Here is a 27,533-nt window from a genome sequence, read left to right on the forward strand (position 1 = left end):
GCCCACAAAGACCCTGGAGCCATCCCGCGCTTGTGATTAGGATGTTATATTTAGGAGCACAGTGACCTGCTAAGGTCAAACCCTGATTCAGTTGCAGAGGTGTTTGTGCTTTGTTATCAGCATTTGCATTTGCAGCTCACGGCACCTTAACCACACTGGGCAGGATGCGGGAGAGAAGGCAGATAGCAAAAGCAGATGGTGGACTCCATCTTGCGATGCTCTAAGCAGCCCCAAAAGGCACTGTGTACCCTCCTCTCCTAGGAGGGTGCAAGCAGGACCTGTTCAGCACCCTCCTGCCTTGGCAGGATCTAACCCAGTATTGGCTGTGTGCACGTCTGATAAGAACATCTCCTCGAGCACACCGCATTCAAAGAAACTCTGCATGATGGTTGATGAAGCCTTCAAACCAGCCCCCAGCCCTCTCCAACACTCCAATTCTTGCAGCCCCCCTCCTCTGCATCCCAGCAATCCCCCAAATTCACTCTCTTTACATGGAGAAAATGAGGTCTGTCCCCTGTTGGAAGCAATGAGGAGCCCCTGGTATTTACTGTATAATATTTTAGCAGTGTTATATGTCCTCATTAATGTTGGATTGCTGAAGAGCTGGGGGGCAGGACCTCACCTCCCTGCAGCCAGCTCGAGTGGGGTCAGGGTGTAGAGGGGATGTGGGTTTCTCAAGGTTGCTTGGCAGTGATACTGGGAGGTCAGAAGCTGGCAGGAGCACCTGGCATTCCCAAGAGTGCTTTTCACGTCTACGTACATAGATACAGGAAACAGGGACAAGGAGGGCAGGGCATATGAGATAGCTTGTGCCCTTGGGTACAGGGTGAGCACCTCACTAGGGTATGAAGAGAGCTGCTTAAAACTCGTTTCTCCAAACTGATGGCCAAGGACCAAACCAGCAGTCCCACTGTCTGCTGAGGTGCATGAAAGATGTGCCCACACCAGGGTAACAGTGTCTGTACAGATGGTCCTTTCTCCCAGATCATCCAGCCTACCCAGGCAGAGACATCACCCATGGGGAGCACAAGGGGAAGCAGAAACCAGCACAACCCACCTGCATCCATCAAGCATCTTCACTGCTGAAATCATCCTCCTCTTAGAGGAAATGAAAAGCAAAAAACCATTCTCCCCCTTTGGAGAAGCAACAACATTTCTGAGTGCTTCCCAGCCCCTGGCAGCCCACAGTACTGCTCAGCAGCTCTGTACTTCTATTCAGTCTTCATTTATTTTAAGGCAACTTGCCACAAAACTTTCATCCACAGCAGTGAAAAAATCCTACCAGGGAATATTTTGGAGTGATTCAAGGGCAAGTATGAATATAAGAAATAAGAACCTGTCTCTGTTTCTGGTAGAGCAGTAGGAAAAAGCATGGAAGTGCAACAAAGTCTAAGCGACTTTTTTGTTGTTGTTGTGGGAGAGGGTAGTGAACAAACCTACCCACTACGAAGAGGTTTTTCCAGGAAGTGTAGGTTGCTGTAGCCTGTATCCCCTGAGTGGCAGGCGCTCGCACAGCAGTTCTCATGCTACTTGCAAGCAGCACATTTGGAGGAGCCCCACCAACGTGCACGGAGGATGAACGAACCCTATGGCCCTGAGGCACCCCGTCCCATCACCAGCACATCTCCTGGCATCATGAAAATGTTCATGGGCTTCCTCACGGTATTTATTGTAGTGCAGACCATTGGGACCGTGCTCTTCTGTTTGTATCTTCACATGAAGATGGATAAGGTAAGCGGAGTGAGGAGGTTGTCTCTGTCTCTGCCGGGTTGCTGGCATGGTTTGACTTCAGCTCTGGTGAGATCTGCTCACCAAGAGGATGAACACAGTGGAAAATGGTGCTGACCACTGAATGGAGGTAGCAGTATCATTTATCACACCCATGTTCTCATTTCTGTTTAATTTGCCACAGAGATGTATGTGGGAGAAGAGATCTGCTCCCCTTGCTAACAAAAAGAGAATGACCAATCAAGGAGACATTAAGAGTAAACCTGGCAGTTGATGGCTAGTCTGTGGACAAGAGGGTGTGGTTTAGACATGCAAGTGGCTATTTTAGGCTTGGTGGTGGTTTTTCTGATTTTGTAGCACTTACTAACTCTGTCACACTAACTGAGAGGATGAAAGGTCCAGAAATGAAATTTTCCTGTAGTGTTTTGGTGATTTTACCAACGTCTCCCTTCAGATACTGTCTTTCAGTTTAAGGAAGAAAAGACTGGACCTTAGTATTTGGGACAATATTTAACAAAAAGTTAAAGTCTGGAAAGCTGTTTTTGAGGTTGGTATGGCTGCAGCTGCACTGCATGATGCCTAAAATCTCCAATCTAAAGCTACTTTCCTTCAAGCCAGAAACAACTGCCAGCTAAAGAGATATGTGCCTAAAATCCAGAATGCATTTTTCTTACCAGATATAAGCTGATATGGTGGATGTTACTGATTTTTACATGTGTCATTTCAACTTAAATTGAAATTGAAGTGTGTGGTTTCTGATCTACAAGGGTGGAGAGCAATGTTGAACACAGGGGCTTTAATATCAGAGGGCTGGAAGGGGACTCCACTGCATGGAGGTTGCAGGCTGTCCTGTCGGTGTGCGTAGAGGGAAATGTGACTGCAGGGGGACATGGCTGAGGATCAGAGGCAGCTGAAATGCAGTCATAGGTGGCAAGAGGATTTCAGTTGCCTTCAGAGCTTGTGGCAGGGCTTCAAATCTGACCCTCCACATCCTAGTGCTGCCTGTGCTGAGCTCTCTGCCCAGCTGTGTGTCCTCATGTCCAGCTGCACTTTCTCTTTACCATTTAACTGAATGTTAGGTTTTTACAAGGAACAAAAAGCCAACAAAAAAACAAAAGGTAAATTTAAAAACCAGTATTTGGATGCATTTAATTATTTTCTCATTGTCTTTTTTGATTTTTTTTTAATCTGAAGATCTTGGCACAATTCAGCCCCAACCCACATGTTGTTTTGTTTCGCTGGCAATGCTTTTAGTCAATAACTGAGCACAAAAAACTTAAAGCCCCTCTGTGTGGTCAGGGCAGTGAGGGGCTGTGTGAGCATCCCAGCTGCCTGCTGGGGACACTGGGGAAGGAGCTGAAAAGCCCAAGCCCCTGAGCCACCCACTGGGATTTCTGTGCCTTTAGGAAACGCCTGAGATGGATATTTAAATTAATTATCAGGGTGATAGAAAATAGATCCTGAGCAATCTTCCTCTCACCTAGCATTGCCAGTCAGGGTGAGCTCCATGGGTTCAGTTCCCAGTGGATGAGGGCACAGATGCCGTGCTGGGTGTCTGGTGGGAGCTCTTGCTGCCCACAGTTTGTCTGCCCACCTCGTCCCGGTGCTGAATACCCAACCCTGAGCTGTTCAGGCTGGATTTATTGCAGGCAGGAATGCAGCATGGCTCTGCTGCCAGCTGTTGCATGTTTCCTACTTACACCCCATTGACGCTCCCTTCTCTCCCCTGTTGGCAGATGGAAGAGGTGTTGAGCTTAAATGAAGATTACATCTTCTTGAAGAAAGTACAAAAGTGTCAGACAGCAGAAGGTCAGAAGTCGACGTTATTGGACTGTGAAAAGATTATAAAGAGCTTCCAGAACATCCAGGGCAAGGTACATGGTGTTCAGTGGATAAACATCCCACTGAAGGGGAAGAGGGGCTCCCAGTCACACAGAGAATTTCACCCCAAGCTTTTTTTTCTAACCATGGGTGTCCTTTACTTTCAGGCTGTGTAGCACATGCTCTTTTTTATACTGTATTGTTTTAACACTATATTGGTACCATTGAAAGGTCTCATTGATTTTTTTCCTAAAATGCTCTTGATCAGAGCACATCCTGCTGCAACATGCCTTGGTATGTTTGGAGCTTGTGGGCGGGATGAAACTGCAGCCACTTTGGCTCTGCTCCCTGATTCTGGTCTGAAAAAAATAGATTTTCTGCTGTCTGGCACCTAGCTCCAGTCCTGTGCTGGGTGGCTGTGGGAGTGCTTGTCCAGCCTGCTACTGGGAACTATTTTCTTTTGACACTTTGCCCAGGTGTCAATGACAGTGCAAGGCTTGGGCCAGGAAACAGAGCTCCTGCCAACCAGTGCGGAGGAGCATGAGGGTGCTGTGCAAATTGCCTTCTCATGGATGCAGGGATGGCATCTCTAGTTGGGGCAGTGGCTCTTCACATTTGGATCCAGAAGAACCAATTTGCATTGCAGCATCTTCCTGGGGTGGCTGAGGGATGCCCAGCCAGGGATGAGGTTCTCTCGCCCTGCTCAGCCCTGAGTTCACAGCTTAGGAGTGGCTGGGCTGGCCAGAGTAGACAGGAGAGGAGCATTACTTCCTCATTGTCACTGCCTGATGACAGCACTTGCCTCAGCTAAACTTGCCTCAGCTAAACCTTCAGGTTTGCAACAGCACCCAACAGACCACCAAAAATTATGTCTGAGGTAGGCCGTGCTGAGCTGTTCTGAAAACCCCAACTGCAGGGCAGGGATGTTCTTTGGCAGCACTTGCAGCATGGCTCTCCCACTTGAAAAGGAGGTTCTTCTTGTTTGTGTATCTTATTGTTTTCAGTAAACTTTACCCATCATTTTAATTGAATAAAACCTAAGACCATAAACCCTAAAAACTCCCTGCTCAAACAGCCTATGGTCATGTGTGAAGCTTGGGAAGGTACAAGAAGGACTCTCTGGTTTCAGGTATCCTCTGTCAAGAGCTGACAGGCCTGTTGGAGCCAAATATCACCAACCCCAGCAGTGACCAGAGCACCTTTTATATAAAAGCTTTCAACATCATTGATTTTGGAAAAAACCTGTATATTTTTGCTGTTGTTACAGGACAGACCCCTCAAGGAGCAGGCGAAGTTTGAGATGCAGAGAGGTGAGTTTCATGGTTTAACCAGTGGACTCATGGCTGCTGGGGAAGGCGTTCCTTGGCCTGGGAAGGGATTTCCTTCAACAGCCCAGGAGTTTCTCAGGGCAGAGAGAGGGAGGGGAGGCAGGGGATGGATTGGGGTTTGGAGCATCCCCACGCGGGTAGGGCTGAGCTTGGTGTGGGCTGGCAGAGGGGAACACTGGGCACGGTTGTCTCCCCAGGGCAGGCAGTTCTGAGGGCCAGAATAGACAGTCTGAAAGTTGTTGAAACTGAACCCAAAATTAAATCTGTGGCCCTTTAACATTGCAGGTCTTGAGCACCATGAGCATCCCCATTTGATGCTCAAGAATGAGTCATCTGTGACAGGTGAGGTGTGGGCACATCCAGGTCCTGTTCCAGTGGCAGGCAGGGCAGCACCTTCTCCTCCACAGGCTTTATCCATCAGAAGTTCACCTCAGGGGCACCTGCAGATCTTTGCTGACTGGAGGCCACGTCCTGCCTCACTCAGGGTTGAGGACGGAATCTGGAGATGATGTCTTGGCCTGTAGGAAAACATTAAGGGCGGGAGGTGCTGCAATCCCTGCAGGGGAGCACGGGGGAAACAGTGGGTGCTAAGGCATCAGTAACACTGGCCTTTCTAAATTGCAGCAGAGAAGAGGGAGCCCATTGCTGTTCACCTGGCAGGTCAGCAGAGCAACAAGGCAGGCTCAGGTAAGAGACTCACTCGGCCCTACCTCAGCCAGGGAGCCAGAGGGACACAGCAGTGTGCATTCCCAGTCCTGCCCTGTGGCTTCCTAAGGGCAGGGGCAGGGACAGAACAACTGCAGCACAATGGTGTCCCCGAAACACACCAAACCTCCCAACGGTCACATTGCCACGTGCACCTGTGCCACGTGGGGTTTGCACACCCCAACTGTCCTCAGTAGCCCTGTGCGTGCCTTCCTAGAAATGCACCACAGGGGCCTAATCTTTCCAGGGTTTTTTATGAGTGGAAAACTTTTTATCTTTGTATTTAAGGAAAACAACTTCCCCCTTTTCTTTTGTTCTTAAAATGGATCCATTTGCTCTCCTGGCCATCCCTGGTTGGGGTTGCTGCTGCAGGAGGGTTCTGCTTGCATTTGCATCTGCTGATTTAATCCTTTTCTCATCCAGAGTGGTCCTGGTAGCAATATGGGCTGGCTGAGGACTTCACAGTTGCAACCTAGGGCTCCAAACTGATTTAGTCAAGTTGCAAATATTCACAGCCATGGCCACATTAAGTTTGAGAAATATACCTGAGTCCTTTTGTAATTCTGCATCCCACTGTATCAACTGTGGCTGTTCCCGCTGCTCTGTCCCCCAGTGTAGCCTTAGCTGAGGGACTTCCCACAACAGCAAGGATTACCAAAGTGAGTATGAGCTTGCAAGGTCAGTCACTCCATCTGGCAAGGATTTCACAATCTGATCACTTCTGAATTAATTCTGGAGTAACTGACAGTAACCGGCAAATGCTCTTTCCAGCTCTGACGCAGCGTTTCACCCAGTGCTCAGTCTACCTGTGGAAAGCTCAGTGTTAGATAAGATCAAAGAAGTGAGAAACTCACTGTATTTTAAAACTCCCTGCTCAAGCACTTGTTGAGCCTATAAAGCAGAGTCCAGAGAGCAGCAGTTGCCTGGAGCTCAACTCTGTGTGGGGAAACATCTCTGTGGAATGCTTGGTCAGGGCCCAAGGGCTGCGTGGCTCCCCCAGGACTTCTCATGGCACACTGTCTCTGGGCTGGAGCAGTCGAACCCATTATTTCCATTGGAGTGGAGTTGCTCCCCCCAGCTGATCTTCTAGGTGTCTCTGTAGGCTGGGAAAGGCAGAGGTCAAAATTCCATAGCTGAGCTCAGACCCTACAGCCCTGGCTTCCAGGTCTCTGTGTAGGTTTGTCTGCACCAACTACATGAACTACCCTGATGGCACCAAAAGTGTCCCAAAATCCATGGCAGCACCGGATCTGCATGGGCCATGGTCCTGGCAATGAGAAGCAGCATTCAGTGTGTTAAGCCCTTGCAGCTCTGCACCCAGGCAGGGATAACAACTGTGCAAATGTTAATTTTTCTGCCTTGGTAAAGTCTCAACAGAGGCAGAGAGGATGAAGGACTCTGGAGGAAAGGCGGCCCCCAGCTGGGAAAAACTGGGATGGGAAGCTCTGAAGAGCAGAATTGCAGCATATTTTGTTAGTGCTCTGGGGGCTTGGAGGGTGTCCCACTGAAGTCCATGGAGGCAGCAAATGGAAGTGACACAGCGTTTGGTCTGTTGTGGTAAACAGAGGCAATCTTCCTCCTTCAGCATTTCCACCTGAAGGAATGCTATGGATGAAGGAAGTTAAATGTTCCTCCACTCACATATCGAGTCAAGGCTGACAAAGCCAGAGACCAGCGGCATGGGTTAAACCTGCTCCAGCCTTGGAGAAGGGTCCCTGCTCCCTTGGGCTGGGGATGTGTCCTGGGCTGGGTACCCCAGTAACTGGACCCTGCAGACAGACAGAGACTTTGAGGCCAGATGTCTGTGGGTGTCCCCCCAAATCAGCCTGCCAAACTGGAAGTCTCCTCTGAGCTCACCTGCCATGCTCTCTCCCTACAGTGCTGGAGTGGAAGGAGACCATGTACGGCCCCACAAACAGCTTGATATCCAACAAGGAGGGGAAACTGAAGGTGGAGGAAGCAGGGCTCTACTACATCTACTGCCAAGTCAGCTTCTGCACCAGGAAAGTGCCTTCGGCACCCTTCACCCTCTACATTTATTTGCATATCCCTAAGGAGGAGGACCGGGTCTTGCTGAAAGGACAAAAGACACAGGGCACCTTGAAGTCCCACTGTGAACTCCAGTCCGTCCGTGTGGGAGGTGTCTTCAACCTCCGGGAAGATGACGTGGTTTTTGCCAATGTGACAGACTCCACAGAAGTGAATTATAACCACGGCAACACCTACTTTGGCATCTTCAAGCTGTAGTGAGCAAAGGGCTGTCCTGAGCTGGGAATCCAGCCCAGCTTTCTTGAGCAAAGTGCCTTTCCCTTTTCCCCTTATTTATGTTCCTCTGCCTCTCTGTTTTTCTTGTTTCTTAATTTGTATATTTTTTTATTTATTAATGAGGGCCAAGGGACCCTTAGAACTCAAATGGAACAAAGTTTGAAGCTGTTATTGCTAGCTCTAGAGTTTTTTCTTTTGCAGCCAGTGATTTGGTACTGGTGTTGTGTGTCTAGGTCCACCACACCCCACATTCCTGGCAGGGTCGATGTCCCTGCTATGTCACAAGAGCCTTGTTTACCAAACTCTACCATCAACGTTTCTTTCCTAGGAACCTAGAATGGTTCAGGGCACTTCAGCCAAGCTGGGTTCGTACATGTCTCCAGTATCAATCTGCTTACAAACATCACTGGAAAAACATAAAAAGTCTTAGGAACATCTCTAAAGGAATCAGTAAGCCCAGCACTGTCTTTACATACATGGTAGCTGCTGGTGAGGCAATGTTGCCACCCCAACTGTCTGCTGTATCTCGAGAACTCTCTTTTTTCCATCCATGCCTGTCTGTGAAAATCAACCAAGTTCCTCAGAGTGCCTCTGCTTGGCTGGGTTCATACTTGGTGACAATCGCACTGCACCAGAGGGGTGAGTGGTGGCTGAGAGAGGATTGCAGATTTTAAGGCAGAGAGAAGGTAGGGCGCTAGTGGTGCCCGCTTGGAGACCTGAATCTGTTCACCAGGCTGTCCTCCTGCCTCTGCAGGCAGAGGAACATTTGCCTGTGGACAGTTTCACTCCCCTGTGGAAAGGGCGCTGGGCACCACTGCCAAAACTGGAGCTGCATCTTCTCCTGAAACCCCTCTGACCCAAGGAGGAGGAGCAGGAAAGCACAGGGGTGGCAGGACCACCTCCTTCTTCCCTCCAAGGCACAAGTGCAGAGCATCTTCTGTCTCTCCTCGGTGAGGACATGTCCACAGTGGCACTCTTCCTGGAGCTCCAGGGGAGCAGGACTGGGCAGGTGGGCAGGATCCCCCTTGGGCAGGGGGTACCTGAGTATCACTGCACACTAGAGTCTTCCCAACCCTATTCTTCAGCTTGGTCTGCAGGGAAGGTGATCAGGGCACAGGGATGTTGATGCAGCATTTTAAAGAACATTTGAAAATGACATATGTGACAAGCCTGGGGTTCTTGGCTATACAAGTCACACTTAGAGTGTCAAAGTTTAGAAATAATCCTGGAAGCCAACAGGTTTGCAAATGGAAGAGCTTCCAGGTTTGGGCAGTCTTCAGGCTTTGTTGTGCTGGAGGCTGCAGGTCTAGTCCTAACACGGTGCCCAAATGCTGCCACTGGTGGGACAGAAGGGGCATCCTTTGCACAGCTCGTTGCAGGGCTGGGTGCCCAGCACAGCTCCCCCCAAAGTCAATAGACCTCAGGGACTGTCTGGTTTCACTATAATTTAGTAAGTTTTTTGGCTGTTCTCCAAGACTGCCTAACTTTTTTAGGGGATGTATCACTCTTGTCTGACATCTTGTATAAAGACTATTTATTTAATTAAACCCGTCTTGTATTTGTAACCAGAGAGACTGAGTGCCAGAGGACTGTGTGTGGCTGTAGCTGCATTTTGCAGCATAATTCAGTGTTCGTGGTTCCCCCTTCCATAGTGTGGCGTTTCTTCCACTGATTGCCCCACCATTAATACAGTTGATGAATTAAGACGTAGCTGGCTCTGTATGTTTTGAACACTGCTCACCCTTCTCAGCCCCAGGCAGAGATTTCACAGGGTCCTGCTTGGGGCCTGGGGACCAAGAGGACAGTGGGGTGGCACTGGGGGTCACACTGGGAACAACCAGTCCCAGAAGCCTCCAGGGGCTGCCATTCCCCCATGCTCCTTGAGGCATGTTGAGGTACCAGGGCCAGGCAGCACTAGGGACATTTTGGCAGGAGGAGGAAGGAGAGAGCCCCTGTCCTGGTAGGGCAGTGAGACACCAAGGCTGAAAGCCCCAGCACAGCTGTGAAACAGAGAGGCTGGGACTAGTTTTAACGGGATTTATGACACCTGACTGGAAGAGGATTATTCCTGCCTGTCCTAAGGTCATGGAGCCTGCAGGGATGTCTCTGATTTGGAAGCAGAGGGATGGATGGAGCTTTGGAGCTGCACACGCTGCATGTGCGGCTGGGCAGCTGCTCCCTCCAATGGTGCCCCGTAGTGGTGTGGGTCTGTCCACATCCCTGCTGCTGCTGGAACACAGCCAGCCCTGGAGGCTCCTGGAGGCAGTGCTGGGCTGCCTGAAGAGCCACAAACCTCCACGGGGGAGGTGGAGGTGCTCGGTCATGGTGGGAGTGTGGGTGGAAGCTACAGGGGAAACAAACCAAAGATGGGGCGAACTGGCATGGCCAGAGACGGAGGAGAAGCTTGGAGCGAGTGGATGGGGAGGAGAGAGCCGTGAGGGGCATGTGTGTGGCCAAAAACCTCCAGGAGTGGAAAACCTGCTCATCATGGGGAAGGAGAAACTGTGATCGGTGCACAATTTGAAGCCTCCTGCAGCCCCCAGCCTCAGTGGCCAGGAGCACCTGCCAGAGACCTTGGGCTGGGCTGTGATCCCCAGCCCAAATGGCTGAGCAGGGATCCAGGAGCTGCAGATTGCATGGCTGAGGAAAACAATTAGAGAGGGGAGGAGAAAAACAGTCATTAAGCAAGTCCATAAATTCTGCAGCAAGGGCAGCAGATGCCAACTGTCACCTCCCCTGCTTGTGGGCTGCCTGACCAACCCCAGCCCCTGCCCACACCGCTGCCTCTTCTCAGGGCTTTTGTTTCTGTCCTCTGTTTTTTGACTTTCCTAAAATAGGCTGTGGGATTCAGATGTGAGGGAGCATGTGAGAGGAGACGTGATGCAATTGCTGCCATCCAGCTGTGCCCTTCTCCCCTGGCCCTGCCTGTTGCCGTAGCTGGCACTGTTTCCTCTCCCCATGGAAAGTTTAAGTATTGTCAATACACTGATTTTTCCCTTGACGTGAGGCCTCTGTGTTAGTCCTCAGGCTGTGGATTTTACCGTTTCCAAACTGATTTTTGGTCTTTCTGAGTTAAGAAGGGCTTGAGAGGTTGATGAGTTTGCAGGGCACATCAGCAGGACTGGCACGGGGGGTGATGGATGAGCAGTTGCCAGAACAAGCAGCAGCATGGTCATCTGCTGGGGGAGGTGTTTGCATGGTTCAGTATACACTGAACTCACAAAAAAAAAATTATATATATATATATATACATATAATATGTATATATACCAGGTTTTCCCACGCCCCATCCAACCTGGCCTGGAACACTTCCAAGGATAGGGCAGCCACAGCTTCTCTGGGCAACCTGTGCCAGGGCCTCACCACTCTCACAGGGAAGAATTTGTTTCTAATATCCCATCTAGCTCAGCCCCCTGGCAGTTTTGGACTTCAGTGTATTTCCATGATGCACCCAAGGCTAGTATTTCTTTTTCCCCTTGTTCTTTTTCCTAATCTGAGCGCTGTGTTTGGGGAAGGAGAGCAGGGTCCAGCCCTGCTGCCCTTGCTCCTTCACTTCTGCTGTGGGCTGAGACCGCAGACCGTGGCACATCTTTACCAAAGAGTTAAAAACCCCCAGCCTGCAGGAGATGTCATGTCCAGGCGGTGGTAGACCAAAGGAAATCCTGTCACCACACCTAATTGCCAGAAAAGAAACACACACTAACTAAAAAAATCTCAAACAGGCAGGAAGTCACTTATCTACAGCAACTGCCTGGTGCAGCAGAGCAGTCTGTTCTCCATAAAGCATCCTTGTGAACAGAGTGCACGTGGGGCTTGAGGGATGGAAATGCATCTCCTGCCCTGGGACCAGGTGCCCTTGGCCTGCTGCAGGTCTGAGCAATGGTGGGAGCAACAGTCCAAGTGCCAGCATCACCTTTCACACCAGTACTCCCACCAGTAAATCAGAGGGAGGACACTGCCACGGCATTTTGAGGAAATCAGGATGCCCATAGCAAGCCCTGGCTTTGCTTTCATGGCGTAAACAAAGGAAGCAGCTCCAAGGGCTAAGAAGCGACTTTTATCCTTCTTTATTTGTTGAAAATGTCAATTAAAAAACTGTTCAAAATAAAAACATGTTAGAAAAGTTGAACTTGCATAAGTAGTTTACAGTAAATAAACCTACATGACAAAGATACACTGGAAGGCAGCTGACACAACATCCATCTAAAGACAGACTCACTGGAACCTATTTACAAAGCACTGTAAACAAAGTAAATATGGAAACATTGCTGTCCATCTGGCATGGCTTCTTTTCCTTTTTATTTTATTTTCTTGTCTTTTTTTGGCTTCTAGCTCTTGACAAATGCTTGATCCAAAAAGTCCCAGTGTGCCCTCCATCACATTACATCTCACAAACATGCATATGTACAGCACAGGTTTCAACTGAGCCTGGGGGCAGCGAGGACACATTTCCACCCTCCCCCTGGAGTGTCAGTGGCCCTTGGTTTGTTCTGCATGTCAGCAGCCCAGTCCCCAGCCCAGCCTGGGGCAGGCAGCAGGGTCAGGCAGTACCCAGGGGCCTGGGCATGGCCTCCCCGAGCAGCAGTAAGGGCAGCAGAGGTCCAGCTCCTGGAAAACGATTCACAAGCACAGCAGGGCTCAACTGCTGACCAAACCACTCAACTGTGTGCCCAGGGAGGGATGTGGGGAGCTGCCATCCAGCTGGGATGCTCTGAGGATGGCAAATGTAGCCAGACCTCTGTTTTGCCCTAGAAATAGCTCAAAGAGGGTTTTTTAATACACTCCTCGAGGCATTTTGGAGTCTACATCTCCAAAAAAGCCATTTGCAATGTCCTGGCTGCATTTTAATGGCAAGGAGGGAGTTGCAATTATTGCCTCTGTTATGTCCTTAACAACCAACACAATGGTGTGACTGTAATGAGCTGTGGTGCCTCTGCACACCCCGGGACCATACTGCCCTATGAGATAAATAAGACATCATTAACAGAAAGTTATGTTTATAATGCTATTAAGGAAAGAAGGAAAACATCAGTTCTAAACTAGGGTAAAACACCAAATAAGATAAGAGCTGATACATATGCATGTTGCAAGTGTGCTGTGTTTGAGGAGCTGTGCAGGGATCTGTGAAGGTGTTGCACATCCTTGCTCCAGGAGCATTCCAACTCTCATCAAAGCATAAATACCTTCCCTATCTCAAGAGGAAGTTCCTTTTCCCTAGCAGAATGCCCCTGTGGGGCAGCGTGTGGGGAGAAGTAGCTGCTGGCTACATTCCCAGCCCTTAGGAAGGAGCGATGGAGAGCATAAAGTGGGCAGAAGGGAGCAGGGGACCAGCACATTTGGGGTTGTTTTTTGTTGTCAAGCAGTGTTTACAATTCATACAGAGAAAAGCATGTCCTGCAAGAGGAAGCACAGCAAAATTATAATCTCCTATGATACCTGGACACTGGATGTGAAAACAAAGCAGAGGGTAGGAACTCTACATCATGCATAAGAAAAGGGATGGGGGGCAGAACAGCAGTTACCTGTTGTGCTAATCATGAGCTGTAAGGAGGCAGCACTGTGCAAAATACCTTCCTATGTGCTCTGACAGGTGCTCCAGATCTGGCTTCCCCAAGGAGTTCAAACATCTTCATGTTAATTGCACATTTTAATCAGTATCAAGGCCACACAGGAACCACAGTATTGCTGGGCTCTAGTTCGCTACAGTCAACTAATGGGGAAAAAGAAGATGGATGGGAAAAGCTTCCCCAGTTGTGATTATCTGAAAAGAAGAGCATGGTGCTTTTTTGGTTTCTGCTCAATGCCACCTCAGTAATGTTTTCATTCAATAAATATGTACTGGTGCTTTTGGAAAGAATGAAAGCATTAAAAAGTGCTTAAGCTTCTTCTAGGAAACTGATGCCCAAGCCTTTGTGAGCAATAATCACTAGCAGAGTTTGTATTTGCTCCCAGTAGCAGGTACAGTGAGGTATTAGTTGCTGCAGATGAATTGTGAATCATGGACCGCTTGCTTACTGGTTCATTTGTGATTGTTTCTGCTTTATCTCCCTACTGAATGGAAGGAAACTATTTTTTTCTCTTATTTTTTTTTCCTTTTTTTTTTTTTTTGGTAACAAAATACCCCAAACCAACAAAATAAGGAGCAAGAAGAGGCAAAGGATCCAGTTCCACTTCCCAAAAATACACCTGAGGTCACACACCACTGCCAGCAGCTTCTCCATGAATTCAGGCGATCAGGGATGACTTGCGCCCCGTGTCCTCCCTGCCACACTCATCTGTCTGCTTCAGCAGCCTTCTCACCAGCTTCTCCAAGTCCTTCCTGGATTTAAGCTCTTCCTCCAAACACTGTTTCATCCTTTTGTTTTCCTGCAAGGTGTAAAACAAAGGAATAAATATGCAGTTAATGCCCATGCGCTTTATGCAGTGAGGCACTTCTCTGCATCTGCTGCCTGATGCCTCAGAGGTGATGAAATAACAGAGTCATTTGATAGGAGTTTGTGAGGATGAAGAACATAAGTGGATCAAACCACAAGTAGCCCAAACAGACCCTTACTACCTCACAGACCCGCACAGAGGTTCCCTGACTTGAGGCAGGCAGAAATGTCGTCCTGGAAACCTAATTTTAGCTTGTCTTGAAGAGCCCTTTTCTCCTCTGAGGGTTTCTCCCATCTCCAGACGTGGGACTGGAGGGAAGGGGGCATATTTCCTCTGAGTCTACAAGAACTGGTGTCCACCAGACCCCTATAAAATGAATGGTCAAGCTGAAAGAGCTTTTGGAACAGGGGGAAAGTTTCCTGTTACCACAAAGACTAACTACTTCTTCCCTCTTGCTGTCTCTGGCACTCATGCATGAAGGATGAGAGGAAGTGGTCTCCAGCTGTGCAAGGGAAGGTTTATGTTGGATATTACAAAAGTTTATTTGTGGAAAGGGTTGTTAGACACTGGAACAGTCTGCCCAGGTTAGTGGTGGAGTCACCATTCCTGGGAGTGTTCACAGAATGTGTGGGTATGGCAATTCAGGATGTGATTTAGTGGTGAACATAGTGGTGGTGCTGGCTTGATGGTTGGACTCCATCAACTCAGAGGTCTTTTCCAGCCTTAAAGATTCCATGATTCTGTGATTCAGGGAGGTAAACCAGAAGAAAACTAATGCTCATTCAGGAATTTGCAGGACTGGACCAAGATCAGCAAGACTTTTACTGGCACCAAGAAGCCGAAGATGACCCAGCACAGATTGGTTGGCTTTCACTCAACTCCCAGGACAAGCAATCCCATCCAAATTACCTGCTTCAGCTCTTTGACTTCATCTTTCAGTGCATAAACTGTGTCAACAAGGCTTCTGAAAAAAGAAATTAAAGGAAAAAGAAATCAGACTTGGTGTGCAGGAAAACAGTGACAGCATGGGAGATGCTGACAGGAAAGTTGCATCCAGATTCTGCTTCCCAAGCATCAGGCAGCTGCCTGTGAGGGGACTCTGGAAGCACAGCCCAGGAGCATTTACAGGCCACTGATCCAAAACCCAGGGCTCTTTTCTCAAACCTCAGTGCCTTGTTCTGCTTTGAGTTATCAGCAAAGCTCTGTGGCTTTGGCTTCCTTGTTTATGCTATGGCAGTAAATAGCAATGACTTTAAAGATGGAAATGCATGAGCATCTTTTCTAAAGCAGCCTTGATTCCTTGAGGATGTGCTGCAAAAGATCAAACCTGAAAGGAACAGAGTGACTGGGTGGGAAGGAGGCTCAACACAGTCATCCAGATGCAGAAGTTACAGAACAGGCTGGGAGCACTCACAGGAGGGTGCCAGGCAGGCTCCTGAGTGGCAGCAACAGCCCAGTACATCAGTAGTTAAAAAATAAGAGCCCCGTTTTTGGTTCTATCCTTGCTGGCCCCGTTATCCTACATCTGGATAAGCCATAAACCAGGGATCCAGACTCCCAGAGGGATGCAGCCACGTCAGGGCAGCTGGGAAGGCAGCTCTGTCCTTAAAAAAGACAGAATGGGAGTTGAAATTGTCTGGTTCTTTGCCAGAACTAAGGCAGCAGCCAATGACACCAGGCCTGCTCCTCTGTGGAGACACAGAAGGAGAGGGCATTGCTTTTTAATGCCCTTCCAAAAAGTGACACAGGGATCGATATGCAAGTGGAGAGCAGCTGCACTTACTTTTCCTCCATGACCATCTGGCCATTGCTTCGTGTTTCCTCTATGATGATTTTCTCTTCCTCAGGAAGAAGGACTTGGGGGACAGAGTCTTTGCGGGAGCCTGTGTACAAGAATTATTCATGAGGGAGAAAAAGGCAAAATCTTCCCTGGTGCTACATCAGAGACAGAAGCTATCATTCTTCCTGCTCCACCATCAGCCTGGGGTAAGCTGGAGATGTCAGCTACATCCCGCTAACGCAGAGCTACAGCAGCAAGTGGCAAATATTCAAGAGTACTCATTGCATCTAAAGTTACATCATGACGTATAAATGAAACCATTGGACTAGGGTCAAGAGCCCCCCAAAGAACCATGGTCTCCCTTTTTTCTATGTAGCATAATTTGACAGTTCAGTGATTGAATTAGCTGACATCTCACCAGCAATGATATTTCCAGAGCTGAAGATGTTCATAAGAACCTATCTACCACGATGATAAGTTGTTCTTAAACATGCAGCTGATTGAGAGATAATATTCATGCTTCCTTTCTAAAGCTATAAGCAACTTGAGATTATCATCAGGTAATCACTAGTGAAATAGCAGTGTCTCATCTGCCCTCCTACCTGCTTCATCCTCTGTGCTTAGAAGAAAAACAATGGCAACTAAACCACTAGGTAGATAAAGCTTCCTTATCTCAAAGACTGAACACTGGTTTCCTAGCATGAGTCTCATTGCTGTATGATGCAACATCTGTTTTTTCCCAAAGGGGTTATCAGTGCTGTGGGCAGAGTAGGAGCTAAATAATGTGGTTGTGTGCCCACCTGAGCTGAGAGCTTGCTGGAAGCCTGCCCCAGTACAGTATGCCTCAATCACCTTCAGGATCTGAGCATCCTCCTCCAGAGCAGCAGTACCTGCAAAACAATGCAAACAACAGCAGGCACAAAAAGCAAGGTACTCTAGCCTTGCATCTCCCAGTCTTTGCCCCTTAAGAGTCCCTTCAGAGATCATGCAGTCTCTTTGGCTGACTGCCTCTGGGACTTCGGCCAATCCATTTTGAGGTCCTTTACATTTTCTGGCCTTTGCAGCACCAAGCACCATGACCAAATGGTGTGAAAACTCATCTCTAGTTGCTCATCTCGGCAAAACTCAGGGGGCGATGCACTACTTTGGGTGCAGCCAGCACCAGGAGATGGGCAGGCAAAGCAGCCCCAGTGTGGGAGGTCTGGTACAGCAGCAGCAGATCAGGACTTGGGAACACAAAGTGTTAATTTCCAGCCTCCGCTCAGCGCCGTCTTCTCAAGGGAGAGAGAAAACGGTGTAGCTGTGCACAGCAGCTGGACCGTGGCTGGGTGACCACAGCCTTTCGCGTAAAGCCCCCAAGGTGTGCCCCACGTGGGCTTTAGGGAATTCTCAGGACACCCCTCTTTGCAGGTGAACACCCCTCTTGGGATGGGGACCTTTAGTTTCCAGATCCCCTAAAGAATCTTTTAGATCTAAAAGATCCTTTAGGGGATCTTTTAGATGGGGACCTTCCTGATTCCCCATGGACACTGTTTAAGGACCTGCTGGCATGGCCAGGTAAGGGTTTGTCCTAGCTGTCAGACCTATTTTGGTGACTCTTGATGTGCACTTCAATGCAGTTTTTAACTACTTGGAAGTAGCTCCTTGGCGTGATGAATCCAGAATAAGACCACCCACAACCCATGACCTCGTGCTAGCACCATCACGAGGAGGATGGTGGCGGGTCTGACAGTCATAACTGGGAGGGGAGGAGGGATGTGTCAGAAGCTGAGGACCAGTGCACTTCCAGAAGTCTCCCGTGCTCAGGAGCATGCAGGCTCACACTGAGAGCATCCTGTCACATCCTGCACTGCAAGAAAGGGTGTTTTCAAAGTCCCGTGGAGATCTCTGAGAACGCAGAAATCTCCAGAAATGAAAGTAAAATAGAATCACAGAATGGTTGGGGTTAAAGACCATCTAGCCCCAATCCCTGCCATGGGCAGGGGCACCTTCCACTAGAACAGGCTGCTCCAAGCCTCATCCAACCTGGCTTTGAACATTCCAGGGATGGGGCAGCCAAAGCATCTCCAGGCAACACTTACTTTTCCGAATAACAAACTCTTCATCAGATGGTTTTCTCTCAGTTTTCCTTTTTGGAAGAAATTTCTTCATTGTTTTTGGACTTTTGCTGGAATCCTACAGAGAAATAGACTCTTGTGTTTAACCAGAACCAAGGGCAGCTGGAACAGTGGAGCTGCACGGCTGGGTGCAGCTACCCATGCTACACACAACAAGATAGAGAGCTGCAGAGCAGACAACGACAAAGTGGGGGAAGATGACAGCTTTTGCCCTTCACATGTACCAGCTCTGACCCACTGCTCCCTGGAACAGCAGCTGGAATTGCACCTGCAGGTTTGGGCAAGCACAGGCTGCTCTAGTAAATTCAACTCTTCTCTAAAATCCTTTAGCAAAAAAATTCAAATACATTCATAGCACTTTTAGTCTGCTTACCAACTCTGTAGTCTGTGCTGGAAAACGCTAAAATGTGATTTATTTCATTGACTTGATTTCTAATATAAAAGAGCTGGCAAATAGCTCTGCTTCTAAATTCCCACAATTTGAGAGTATAAATCCCACACACACATATACACAGAGAACAGACACACACAAAGTTACTGTCTGCTATGACTCCATGAGTAAGAAATGCAAGTTTTTATCTCCCTCACTCCATTAAAAATCTTGCTGATTTTGAGAGAATTACAGTATTAGTGGGTTACATGCAATAAGGATTTAAAGAAAAGGCATGCCAGGATGGTTAAATACCATAACACTAAATCCTTTCTGAGAGTTATGTCAAAATATATTTGCCAGTTGTCACTGACTCTGACAATAACTTACTGATACAACGAGGCGAAGTTAGGGTCATGCAAGCACAAGAAGCATTAACAGGAACAAGCATTCCATGCCACGACAAGCCAAAGAGATGTATCTACCCTTACCTTTAAGATATAAGACATCCTCTACAATGAATATGCAAAGAAAGAGAAGATGAGTGTGAGAGACTGATGATTTTTATCATCAGGTCCATTAAATCCACAATTCTAAACCACATTTCAATGTTAGTCCTGCGATTAATGCAGCACACCCTCTGTACTGGTTTTAAAGCACTATCAACATGCAAAGGAGCACCTTGTCATGCAAAACTGAAAATTTACATGTGAGATGCAGGGTGAATGGGCATTAATACACTCTAAACACACAGAGAACATGCCTCCTCAGTTAGTAGTGGGTGTCTGTGGATGCTGGTTGCCTAAACGGGCACTTACAGCTGCAGGAGCCCCGTGTGCTTGGCCCCATCCAAGCCCCAGGAAGCACTCAGGGTCTGTGCTCAACACCAACCCAGCCCAGTCAGGACGCCAGGATGCTCTGCCCACTCTGGTGACAAGCTCCTAGGACTCTGTCTTCTCAAAGGGGACCTTCCATCCTCGCTGAAGACCTGACCACGTCAGGCATCAGCACTGCAACACCTCGCTGCTCCACTGGAAGGAACAGGGAGCTCCCTTGCACATCCTGTGGAGGATTCCACCTCTGCATCCCATCCCTGGGATGCTTGATCCAGGGAGCCAATAGGCTCTCCTCCAGGTCTGCACAGCGAAGTCCTGAACGCTGCTGTTATAAAGCCTTCACCTCATGCAAAGCAGCCAGTTAAAAAAAAAAAAAAAAAAAAAAAAAAAAAAAAAGTAGTAGAAGAAATGATCTGTAAATCTTTTTTCCTTTGCTAAACTGAATCCGAACACAGCACTTTACCCACAGAACTTACCTGTTCTGTCATTTCAAATGATTACTGGAAACAGAACAGGAAAAATGACCCAATTTCAATGGAAATAACAAGAGTGAGGTGCCATACACAAGCAGGGTCTGAGGTTTCCTGAGCACAGCTGAGTACAAGGAAGTGTACAAGACTGTGCCATCCCATCCTACACTATGAGAAGACAAGTAAAGTAACACTGGACGTCTAAAAATCTCTGCTCTTTTAATCAAATTGTCCCACTCACTTCCCTGCAAGTAACCTTTAAAATTTGTATTTCTTCATTACATCTTCATTATAGGAAGGTGTTTGCATGGAGCTGTCAGCATTGTTTATTTTGTGCTCTACTTGATATTAAAAAAAGTAAAACACAGTGAAATAGGGATTCTGTTTAGTGATAAAGCATTCCAGAGGGAGAGATGTGACAGATGTGGAGCTGCTTGGGCCAACAACCAAATTTATTTCCCATCTGTCATGGCAGGCTTGTATCCATGAGTCTCTCCCCAGGCTCGGGGAGGACTGACTGAGTACCAGGCCGTGCCTGCCCAGCTCTGCTGGACATGCTGGCCTTTGGGTTTCTACTGACATGGTCAGCACAGCTTGCTCCCACGGAAGCCCCGTTTTTGATCCTATGACACCTTGCAGGATACCATCCAGCATGCTATCTCTTGGGACTCAAGCAGGCTAGGGCCTCTGTGGCAAAAACCTCTCCCCTGGTTTTGACACAGAGAGTTTAATTCCTGCTATGAGTGGCAGCAGACAAGAAACTGCAAAGGACCGTGGTATTAATGCTATCACTCAATCTGTGGTTTTTCCCACAGAAGAATTTCTCTTCTACCTCAAACCTCTACCTGTATTTTTTAATTCATCATGCAAGCAAGAAACGGTTTAGCCGCCATTAGGAATTTGGAACATGCAAAGATTATGCGTCATTTTCAGTCTGCTCAGTTGGTATTTAAAAAATTTAATTCCCAAATTGAAATGTGTTACTTTACAAATTCTAAGAAATAAATGCAACAAGATGCAATAAGGCTACTTAAAATCTCTACCTGGAGCAGCAGACCCACAGTCCTGCCAGCTGCCAGACTCTCCATGCTAGGTACAGGGAGGGCTGAGGGGGTCCAAGCCCCCTCTCTTTCCCCATCCCCGTTGGGGCAGAAATACTCCCAGGGCTGCTGTACCAAGAAAGGCAGCTGACTCAGATCCAGAGTGCTCACTCAATAAGGGGAACGTTACCTCTGGTACTGGTGAGTAATTCCAAAATCTTAACATGAGGTAGGGAAGGAGAGCATTACATTAGTGGTACAGGGTGACAACAGAGCTAGACTGTACTTTGGGTTTTCCCACACCAGCTCCCAGGCTGGGATTCCTGCAGGTGAAGCCATCCCTCGGCTGCTGCCTCCCAGCAGGACCTTGCTGTGTAACACCCGGCTGGGTGGCAAAGGAGGCTCAAGCTCCACATCCTGCTCCAGCCACCAAAACAGGGTGGAAGACACAAGAAACATGGGCAGGTGTTTTGCCTCTTCCTCGTGGTGCGCTGCTGCTTCCCAGTCCTGTACCACTGAGTTGCTGCCACAGCTGGAACACATTCCAGCAGGGAGCAGGCCCTGTCCAGGCTCAGACCACGGCAGGAAAGGAGGAGAGGAGGCAGCTCCACCATGGCACTGTCAAAAGACAGAGCTCGGTGGGACTCCCAGATGTGGGACTGGTGACATCCAGCAGCTGAGGGTGCTGGCCATGGCAGCCAAGAGCAAACATCCAGTCTGCACGCACACATACTCATGAGTCCTGTGTAGCACAAAGCCTGGCACAGCAACCGACATCCATCACAGGACTGGGACCAAACTGGCAGAGTCATTTCTCTCAATATCCCCAAGAACCTACATTTCTGTGCCCTTGCTGTGGGATACGAAACCTGGACACAGGGTCTCTGGATTGTGTGAAATCAGGGTCTAGGGCAGGCAGGTGGGATTATTACCTCTTTGTAACTCAGTGCTGCTGATGGTCTGAGTGGAGGAGCAGGACGGAGGCAGCTCAAGCTCCAGGGCTTGAGGATTTTGGGGGGTTCCAGGGGCCCACGGATCTGCCCAGCTGAACTAAATGTCTGAGAAAATAAATGAGAAGCAAACCAAGACTGTTAACCATCAAACAAGGCAGAGAAGCGGAGGGGGATGGAGCAGCGTTAAGATGCTGAGACATCTAAGTTGCAACACAAAAACAGGGCAGGATACAGGTACAATGGTACAAGCACAACATGGTCACAAAGCAAACTGCAGGATGTGTCTTACAGCTGTCATGTTACCTCAGTGCCAGGGTGCTGCTGAAAGAAAGAGCTCAGGCAGCAGTGAGGGACCCAGGCAGCAGAGGCCAGGGGGTGGCACTTACCGAATGAGGGCTCCACGACTGTGTTTTGGAGACGGTGCTGCATGTCCCCTTGGTCAGCCTTTGCAAGTGCTCAAGCCATTCCTGCAAGTCCTGGCTGGTGCTGCAGGACACAGTGATCCGTTCCATCATGTTCCCTGTGGCAGAGGGTTAAATAACTGTCTTTAGCAAGTGGTACAGACTCAGGAGGAAACACAGCGTGAGATCAGCTCAGCACAGCAGGAAATGGCTCCTCAGTTTCCAAAGTCCAGTGGCTCCAAAAAGGCCAGGGCAAAGACAGAAACAGAATCATGGAATCATTAAGGTTGGAAAAGACATCTAAGATCATCAATTCCAACCATTAACCCAACACCCCAAGGTGCACCATTGAACCATGTCCCTAAGAATCTCATCTGCAACGATGATGTGACTGCCCGTCCTGCTCTGGGCAACCACTGACAGTGTGGGAGCTGCAAGAAATGCTGGTGGAACTGGTGAGATGAATATGTGAGGATCATCTAACGTTGAAGGTCATTGAACACAACACTTCCATGATTAACAGGATCCTGACACCAAACACCACCAGCGCAAACAGCTGCACAGCAACCCAGGCACTGAGCATGAAATGACTGTGTGCAGCCACAGGTAATGAAATAAACTGAAGGGGAAAATGGGATGAAAGCTCCCTGGTGACTAGAAACATTAATCTGTCAATAAATGAGGTAGGCAGAGCTATGAGGAATGGCTACTGGGTGCAGACAGGGCACACCAGCGCAGAGCAGTGCTGCTGGGCTGAGAGATTTGTCCCATGCAAAACACTGTGGTCTCCAATGGCAGCCAGAGGCAGAGCTCCAGGGCACTTAGAGGAGACTGCCTCAAATAGCTCAGAGATGGTCAGACACTCAAACAACACACGGTAAAAGAGCAGGAGGAAGATCATGGTGGGGGCTTAAGGGGTAGGAGGACCAGTACTTCCAGTGGCAACTGTTTGCACTGGGAGGACTGCCCCAGGCAGAGGGCTCCACTGACCTGTGATTTCAAACATGTGCTCATTCCCTTCGGCATCGTCCAGCTTTGTCAGTGTCATTCCTGTCAAAGGCAGCTTTCCCTGGGAGAATTGAAAAGCAGTCAGTGTCTGCAGGTGTTGTTCTGCTTGTTTCTGCTGATTCCCTTCTCTTTGGAAATCGCCATTTAAAAACTAATTTGTGAAAGCTTCAGACTGCATGAAGAGTCTCCTTTAACGTAGGGATCTAGATTTCCCTGCACAATTAGGTCAAACCCCGGAGATGAGGCTCCCATGACAACTGAGTCATCCCTGCCTCATCTGCCGCCCTTTCCCTTCATTCAGTGCAAACCTTTTTTACAGTCAAGTCAGAAGGATCAATTTCCCCTGGCTTTTTCTGAAAGCCTTCTGCATCCCTCTGATTTGCATGCTGAACTGCCTGCTCACCTTACTCCCACCGATGGGTCAAGTAGGAAAACCCAGCCAAATATTTCCCAAATCTTTCTCATATCCCTTGCTGTGACAAATGACACATCAAAACAAGAGCATGCTTTTCCTGGCAGTATTGCTGGTTTCAGACAGCTGGAGAAAAGCCAAGCCCTCACCAGCCATTGGACGGTATGGAAAATGGTAAAACACAAGAAATGCGGTGTTGTACACAGTACCTCAGGAGTGGAATTTTCATGCTCTTTGCAGTGGGCTTTATAAATATTTTCCAGAGACGGCACAAAAGCGAGAGCCAGCTGGCTGGTCAAAACCTTACAGCTAAGTCAGGACACCTTACACACACCCCCCTCTCTCAAGAACAGCAGGTAGAACAACAGATTTTGAGGGGGTTTTTTTGTGGGGTTTTTTTTGTTGTTGTTTTTTTTTTTTTTTCCTAATTTCACAGCATTCATTTACCACACGCTGCTTAACCAGCTATCAGGACAAAGACTTTGACTATGCTGGCCCATGGTAAAGCCAAGTCCTGGTCCCCAGTCACAGAGAATTTGAAGGATGCAGAGGACTTGAATTTGATAAGAACTATCGGATTTTCTTTTTTGCACCGAAGACCTTGCAATTCAAACTAAGCATGCCTACCTGATAGATGAACCCACTCATCCGTGGGCTGGCAGACAGCATCAGCAAAACATTGGAAAACAACAAGAAATACCGCTCTTCTTTCTCCTGGGGGGATAAGAATTTAGGTTAGTCCAGTCTGCAATGCATCACAAGCACCTGCCTCTAGCAAACGGAACCTGTTGCAACTGGAATCCCAGCCTGGGAGATCACCCCCAAACCAACTATTCTGGCTCTTTTTTTTCCTTACAGCATCTCATTTATGCACCAGTTTTCCCCGCACAGATTTTTGTCTGCATCCTGCTAATCCTCTCCCCATCATTGCAGAGTGCCTCAGGCGGCCTTATGTCCCCCAGCACACCACATCACAAACAAGAAAGGGACTTTGGGACTAGATGCTTCACAGGTTTGTTTCACAGGCCTTGCCTTCCCAGGGACAAGCAATTCTGTGCTAACAGGTACTTTCCACACTGAGCACGCAACACTCACGGCTTTAGCACCACTGGGGAAGGTCTGTGTCAGGCACTGGTGTGATGCATTAGGACCAAAAGGACAAGAATCACTCCAGTTAGTTCCAAAGCACAGTCAGCTCTGGGATGAGGCATCAGAGCAGCCCCTGTGCTGCACACAGGACATTTTCTAGTCACACTCATTTCTCAGACTAAGTCATGGGGGAGAAAGAGGGAAATTAATTTGCTATATGACACTGAGATACTTCTTTTCTTGAAAAGTGTGTCACCAAATGCCTGAAGCTAAACCGACGGGGTGCCTGACTCACTCCAAAGACGTGCACAGTTCCATTGCACAGCTCTTCCCAAGGTAAAATTATTTATCAGCATTATTTGTCAGCAGTCTGTGGCCTGGAAGGAGAGGAGCTGCTGCCTCACATCACTTACCCTGGGAGCAAGCAGGTATTCAGACACGAGGTTTTTAGCCAGCAGAAGGAGCACCACACTCACCTCACTTCCCCCAGACTGCACCATGACCTGGGACATGTAGATTACATTTCCCATCATTTTTATGTCCTCGCCTTCCCAGCGCTGGATGGACTCAGAAAGGATTTGCAGCTCAAGTTGTTTCCTCTTCCTCAGCTCCTGGCATTGCGACTGGGAATCACAGCAGAGCTTTGTCAGCTGAAGGGCAGGAGCCAGCCCAAACCATCCCAGTTTCACCAGCAACACTCACACAGCCCGGCAGGCTGAGGGGTGGTCATGCCATGGATCAAGAAAGCCTGCTTTGGCTTTTTATTTATTAAAAAATCACATCTTAGAAATTAATGAAGTAATGATTATGTTCAAATGCCCAGGAAATTGCAAACTGCACTGAGCAAACTTTTCTTTCCAAACCAGCCCTACCTCTGAGAGTTCAGGGTCACAATTTCCAAACCAAGACAGCTGCACAGTTAAATGTCTCTAATTTTGCTACTGCTTAGAGGGATTTTACCCATTTTTCCAAACAGCAAAGTTGAACCTGTAGCACTGCAAACTCCCCACAAGTCAGATGGGTGGATATTTTCTAACCAAAATCTGGGAACCCAAAAGCAGGACTGGGCAGTGCTGTAGGTTAGCACAAAAAAGAATCTTCTGAAAGTGCTGTAATTGAAAAGACTGCACCAGTGCTGGGCAGCTGGGGACTGGAGACGTTCCAGGGAGCGACCAGTCTCTCATCAGCTCTCAGCAAGAGAGGACAATGCTGACTGAACAGAGTCCTGCAAATCCAAGCAATACTTTCTTTATCTGACCCTTCTGTCAATAGGGACAATTTATGCAAAGCCACACCAGGGGTGTTTTCACCAACTGCTTGTTTTTTTACAAACCCCTTTTTGTGACAGAAATTTTCCCCCTTTCCAATTCATTGACCATCCAGCTCTTCAAAGAGAGAGGCTGCACTGGGTCTAGTTTGAAACCGCATACACTTGAACCAAACTGTGGGGGTTTACTCAGGTTCTACAACAGTTGTACATTTTGATGGCTCCCCAAGTGTCCAAACCCAATATTCCCAGGATAAAAATCCAGATATAATCCACAGGAGTCCATCACTGTGTGTGCAGAGGCACTGCTGTGAATTTCAGCGGCTCCTTAGTCCCTCCCTGCCTTTGCTCAGAGAATTCCTGGCCCTATAACAGGATCACATGCCCATCACAAGGGGCACCTCTTCCAGTTTAACTTCAAATCCACACTAAACCTCTTTAGTTGTGTCATAATGACATTAAATTACTCATCACCCAAGTACTCATTTCAAGTAAAACCATCCAGTGCTTACAAGATTTCATAAAGATTAATGACACCTTGTAATTTAAATGAGTTATTCCCCTACTAGCTTCCAGAATAAATGGAAAGGGTGCCGAGTTTCTAAGTAAATGTAACATGATCGCCCTTTCCTGTTTTCTATGAACTTTCTCCTCCCCATCTTTTATCTTCACTGCTAAACACTTGCATCTGTCACAAACGTGTGACAACTGTTGTGCTAAAGGAAGGAAGCTGGACCATATCTGGAGTAGTTATAGTGAGAGGTTCTCTGTGGCTGCAAAGCAAGAGAGACTAGAGCATTCTTAATAACCGAAAAAAGCTTTTCCAGGTAAAACCTTTGTGCACATGGATGGCTTTTCTCCCTCTGTTTCATCTCAGTGCAGCAGCACTTTGAGGGGTGCAGGTGACAAAGTTCACAGAAATAGGTTTGTTATCTCTGACTCATCCCTTCTCTCTGTTCCCCACCGATGGCATTGGCACCTGGAGCCACAGATTACTGGAATGTGGTCCAAGCTCCTGATGCCCGTGGAGCAAACCTCAGCAAAACCAAGAGTTACAACATGGGCTCAGAGGGGAACTTCCCATTGGCACCACTCCTTGGGTCAGTCACAGCTGTGCTAACCTCTCCCTCTCCCTCAATGAGCAAGAGGTGATCTAGTTTCAGGTGGCAAATGATTAGGGAACGGAAGCAACAGGAAATGAAAGGGACCCTGCTGCCACCACAGTCCACATGTGGCTTTCAGTAATAGAGGATAAACCTGGAGAGCCACGATCTCTGCCCTGGGACCATAGAGCCACTACGCACTTGCTGCAGCCAGAGGACCAGCTCGAGGCTTGAAATGTGAAGTTAAGTTTCATTGTAGCTGATCTTTTCCATTCCAAAAGACCTTTTTTCCTAATGTGGAGACAAATGTCAGGCTTGACTCATTCTTTATGAAATGGAGACCTGAAATGGAGTGCTCTATTTTAAGAATTGCCACCTACCACAAGGGACTTGAAGGATGTGACGGCTTTCAAAACATCTTCATGATCTGCATGCGCCTCCTAGTGAAGGGAGAACAAATTCTTC

General features: G+C 48.2%; 2 protein-coding genes across 5 annotated transcripts in view; one reads left to right on the forward strand and one right to left on the reverse strand.

Moving 5' to 3' along the window:
* The first annotated feature begins 1,526 nt into the window (after positions 1–1,526).
* CD40LG (CD40 ligand) lies at positions 1,527–9,477 on the forward strand. The gene is made up of 6 exons (XM_066182478.1): positions 1,527–1,731; positions 3,465–3,602; positions 4,817–4,859; positions 5,163–5,219; positions 5,502–5,564; positions 7,462–9,477. Exons 1-6 carry the CDS (start codon positions 1,576–1,578, stop codon positions 7,827–7,829), a joined length of 825 nt encoding a protein of 274 aa, XP_066038575.1. The 5' UTR covers positions 1,527–1,575; the 3' UTR covers positions 7,830–9,477.
* Positions 9,478–11,891: 2,414 nt separating this feature from the next.
* ARHGEF6 (Rac/Cdc42 guanine nucleotide exchange factor 6) overlaps positions 11,892–27,533 on the reverse strand; it is a 39,322-nt gene continuing 23,680 nt past the window's right edge. For 3 of the 4 annotated variants that reach the window (XM_066182194.1, XM_066182196.1, XM_066182197.1), the window contains 12 exons: positions 27,449–27,508; positions 25,175–25,321; positions 24,237–24,323; positions 23,180–23,258; positions 22,175–22,308; positions 21,768–21,893; positions 18,981–19,001; positions 18,084–18,177; positions 16,803–16,892; positions 16,006–16,105; positions 15,132–15,186; positions 11,892–14,213 (listed from right to left, as the gene is read on the reverse strand). In XM_066182194.1, the coding sequence (XP_066038291.1) occupies positions 14,073–14,213; positions 15,132–15,186; positions 16,006–16,105; positions 16,803–16,892; positions 18,084–18,177; positions 18,981–19,001; positions 21,768–21,893; positions 22,175–22,308; positions 23,180–23,258; positions 24,237–24,323; positions 25,175–25,321; positions 27,449–27,508 (1,134 nt within the window). In that variant the 3' untranslated portion in view covers positions 11,892–14,072. The remainder of the gene's footprint in view (positions 14,214–15,131; positions 15,187–16,005; positions 16,106–16,802; positions 16,893–18,083; positions 18,178–18,980; positions 19,002–21,767; positions 21,894–22,174; positions 22,309–23,179; positions 23,259–24,236; positions 24,324–25,174; positions 25,322–27,448; positions 27,509–27,533) is intronic. The other variant, XM_066182195.1, reaches the window with a different exon arrangement.

The sequence above is a fragment of the Chamaea fasciata genome, unplaced genomic scaffold (genome assembly GCF_029207755.1).
Source record: "Chamaea fasciata isolate MVZ Bird 193981 ecotype frontalis unplaced genomic scaffold, bChaFas1.0.hap1 SCAF_4, whole genome shotgun sequence".
Taxonomy (NCBI): domain Eukaryota; kingdom Metazoa; phylum Chordata; class Aves; order Passeriformes; family Sylviidae; genus Chamaea; species Chamaea fasciata.